The 3,600-nt window shown below is 27.4% G+C and overlaps 1 protein-coding gene across 4 annotated transcripts in view; it reads right to left on the reverse strand.

Annotated features, from left to right (window-relative positions):
* LOC108686089 (tyrosine-protein phosphatase non-receptor type 4) overlaps nucleotides 1-3,600 on the reverse strand; it is an 8,147-nt gene that overhangs the window by 2,897 nt on the left and 1,650 nt on the right. For 3 of the 4 annotated variants that reach the window (XM_018191173.1, XM_018191171.1, XM_018191174.1), the window contains 9 exons: nucleotides 3,222-3,433; nucleotides 3,006-3,134; nucleotides 2,768-2,816; nucleotides 2,478-2,645; nucleotides 2,253-2,373; nucleotides 2,079-2,166; nucleotides 1,854-2,006; nucleotides 1,543-1,775; nucleotides 1,300-1,461 (listed from right to left, as the gene is read on the reverse strand). In XM_018191173.1, the coding sequence (XP_018046662.1) occupies nucleotides 1,300-1,461; nucleotides 1,543-1,775; nucleotides 1,854-2,006; nucleotides 2,079-2,166; nucleotides 2,253-2,373; nucleotides 2,478-2,645; nucleotides 2,768-2,816; nucleotides 3,006-3,134; nucleotides 3,222-3,433 (1,315 nt within the window). The remainder of the gene's footprint in view (nucleotides 1-1,299; nucleotides 1,462-1,542; nucleotides 1,776-1,853; nucleotides 2,007-2,078; nucleotides 2,167-2,252; nucleotides 2,374-2,477; nucleotides 2,646-2,767; nucleotides 2,817-3,005; nucleotides 3,135-3,221; nucleotides 3,434-3,600) is intronic. The other variant, XM_018191172.1, reaches the window with a different exon arrangement.

Consider the following 3,600-nt stretch of genomic DNA (forward strand, 5'->3'; position numbering starts at 1 on the left):
TTTCTCGAAAAATATGCGGAAGTGCAATTTACTGCTTTATTTTTTGAGATTATTTTTTGATATCTCAGAAAAACTGATCAAAATCCGTAAAATACATATGTAAATTTCTTCTTGTTAGTTGATGTAATCATATAGATGATCCTATTCTAACTTAATGTAAAATATTGTAAACATTATAAAATAATTTTTTCAATATAAATTTTGTAAACAGTTATACATACATATGTACATATTGTGTGTGTGTGTGTGTGTGTGTGTGTGTGTGTGTGTGTGTGTGTGTGTGTGTGTGTGTACTAACAATATTAAACATTTAAAAAAAGCAAATATGAGTTAGGCGTGATAATTGATCGCGCAGATGAAATAATAAACAATTAATTAGAAATCAAAATTTAATTATTTAATCATAGTATATTCCAACTTCTTGGAATTATCCTTAATTTTGACTAGAATTGAAACGCTATTAATATCCTGTTCTCAGAAGTGAAAGATCTTGGTTAGATAAATGTTATAAAAAATATATAGCTACATGACTTGGAATAATGTTAGCGAGCATATGTTTCATTATAAACAATTTTTGACTTTAATATAAAATATAGTACTGGTTACGCAACACACACACACACACACACACACGCGCGCGCGCGCCGCACGCAATGACCAGAAAGAATAACAACGACAATACGCCATAGTTTACTATTCCTTATTTGTCACAAATTTCAGACCAATAAACTACTACTCTTTTAAACAATTTTGATTGTAAATTATCTTTTTATGGCATCAGCAAGCTTCGCAAATGTATTGAAAATATTAAATAATGAAGATAATATTTGTGCTTTAAATCTCTATATGAAAAGAATATCTCTTAGATTAATTTCTTCTTCTTGTAATGGAATATATGTTCATTAACATTATTTTTTATAGCTACGTTTTTGATGACATTGTAACAAGGATCTTCCACCTTTAGGTTTACATGACAGGATGTTAATGACATCTTAAATTTAATCGCCAATTGTTAGCTGAGGATAACTTCAAGAAGAATCGAAACGATGATTAAATAATTATACTTAATTTTATTTCTAATTAACTATTTATTATTTTATTCACACAACAATTTACCATGCTATACTCATTTTCTTTCTTAATGTTTAAATTTAGTAATTAAAATTTTAATCATTTTCTTAGTCTTTTTGCCTGCTGATTGTTTATATGTAATTACGAGGAAAGTTTATAGTTATACGTAACTATATGGAATATTTTTTTCGATATTATAAATAAATATTATTATTATATGTAACTAACTCGTCACTTGGATTTCCTTCACCCCATGCTTGACGAGGTTCACGAGCACCGAGGGATTGAACCTTATTGTCATAAGATCGTGAAGGTCTCCCAGGTATTGCCAATTTTCCTTTATCGTCAGTAACAGTTGCAATAGTATGAGCAATTTTTTTACTAGGTGACCTAAATATTAAAAATTTTCTGAGAAAGATTCTTACAAAATATTAATTTTGTAATTCAACTACTATAAAATGTCATAATTACCGTATAAATGTCCTTTCTACACGTGCTCTGTGCTTTCCATCTTCAACTGTTTGAAATTCTGTACGTCCTGAATATGTAAATCTACTACTTAAAGTAAGAGGAAATCGTTTTGGTCGCATTTTCGGGCTGTGAAGTCTAAAGAAGGTATGGTGCTCAACACAAGCTTTCCATAGATTTTTAGAACTACGATAAGTTTGCATGTTAAAACCTAATAACGTGTCGTAGTTTTCAGACTGCAATATAAATTAGTTAATTCGCAAAAGTGACAAAAGAAAATCATACATATTAAATTAATAAATAATAAAACTCACTTGTTCTCGTCGAAGTTGTATAAAAAATTGTTTTCTTTTAAAAGAGATTTTAACTATTTTTGACCATGAAAATACATTGATTTTTATACCATTCTGAAATACAACTAGACCAATCGATGTAACACCTAATTGTATTTCTTTATTTGTTGAATCCTGAAAGACAAACAAAATGTATACGTTAATTTTATTTTTAAAAAGTATTTTTTAATCTAATATATTCTATACCCTTGCTTTATGCAATTCCACCCCATACATATCTAAACGTTTCGCATGATCTAAAAAATTAAATTCTGCATCAGCTGGTAATTGTCCCCTATGAATAAAAAAAAAAAGAATATATTTGTGATATTAAAGCAAATTACAAGATTTACTAGATATTAAATATAAAAATGTACAAACTTATGCAGTTTATGTAGCTCTGATATCTTCTTTTCCATTTCTTCTGTTTGTCCAGGTATCAATTGCAATTGCGAAAGATATCCTGGTCCATGTTCCTCTGGATGATAATCTCCTAATTCCGCTATATATGCAACATACAAAAATTCTATGTATTAACTCATTTTATTAATTTGCATTCAAGACTAAAATTATTTAAATTTACTTTATTATTTTTAATATACTTACACTGAACTGTATAACTAGCAATTAAACAAGCTGTACTAGGGGGTAATTGGAGTTTTCCTTGAAGAATATCTCTACGTATTTGTAAATAAAACTGATATCTGGTATATTCTTCTTGTAGTTTACTAGGGTCGGACACATAAAATTTTACTCTAAAAAAGAAATGTCCACCTAAAACAAACAAATATATATTATATATTTGCTATATAATATATGTAAAATTAACAAGAAAATATAGTTTAGTTTTCATATAATTATATATATATTTTTTGTTAAAGATGTAGGATCTTTACCCTTACTTCTTATCTGCTTTTTCACAGGTTTAGAGGGATCCAGCCACCTCTAAAAATATTTATATATTAAAGATTAATAATTTTTTAATTGTATTTACACTACTTTATTTACACTAATACATAAACTTTATATATTTTTTAGTAATATTTATATATTTATATATTTATTAGTATACTTTAAGTAATATTTTGAAAAAACTAAGTATGTAATAAAATAATTCTTTTTAAAATATGTTACCATTATATCAGATGTAGGAATAGTTGTGCTAACTCCATTTTCAGCATATTGTAAACCAAAATAATCTTTTTCAATAAGTTCTAAATGTTGAAACACCAAATCTAATAGAACTTGTCCTTTTGCTCGTTTCTACAATATGTATTTATTTATTAATATATATTTATTTTTATTGTTGCATTTAATTGTTATATCTATGAAAGAACGTTATAGACTTACATCTAATTGAAATGTATGCTGTGTATCATCTAGGAAAGTAACAGTGGCTGATAAAGATTTTAGTCTGCGATTCCTTGCTAATTCAGCACCACGAACGTGGTAGCTCCCACTGGAGCCACTCAGTGCTCTGCGTGATACACTTTCAATCATCTCAAATATATGAAGGCGTGTCAACCACCTTCTCGATACCACCTCTCTGCTATGCTGACCACCTTTGAGAATTAAATGGATTATATATCAATATTTTAACAAAAAATTTACGTAATAATTCGTTAACAATTATTATATTTAATATACTCTTATCAGTACATATAAAATTTGTGAAAAATCCTATACATATATACACACACACACACATATATATATATATATATATATG

This window comes from Atta colombica, unplaced genomic scaffold (genome assembly GCF_001594045.1).
Source record: "Atta colombica isolate Treedump-2 unplaced genomic scaffold, Acol1.0 scaffold164, whole genome shotgun sequence".
NCBI lineage: Eukaryota > Metazoa > Arthropoda > Insecta > Hymenoptera > Formicidae > Atta > Atta colombica.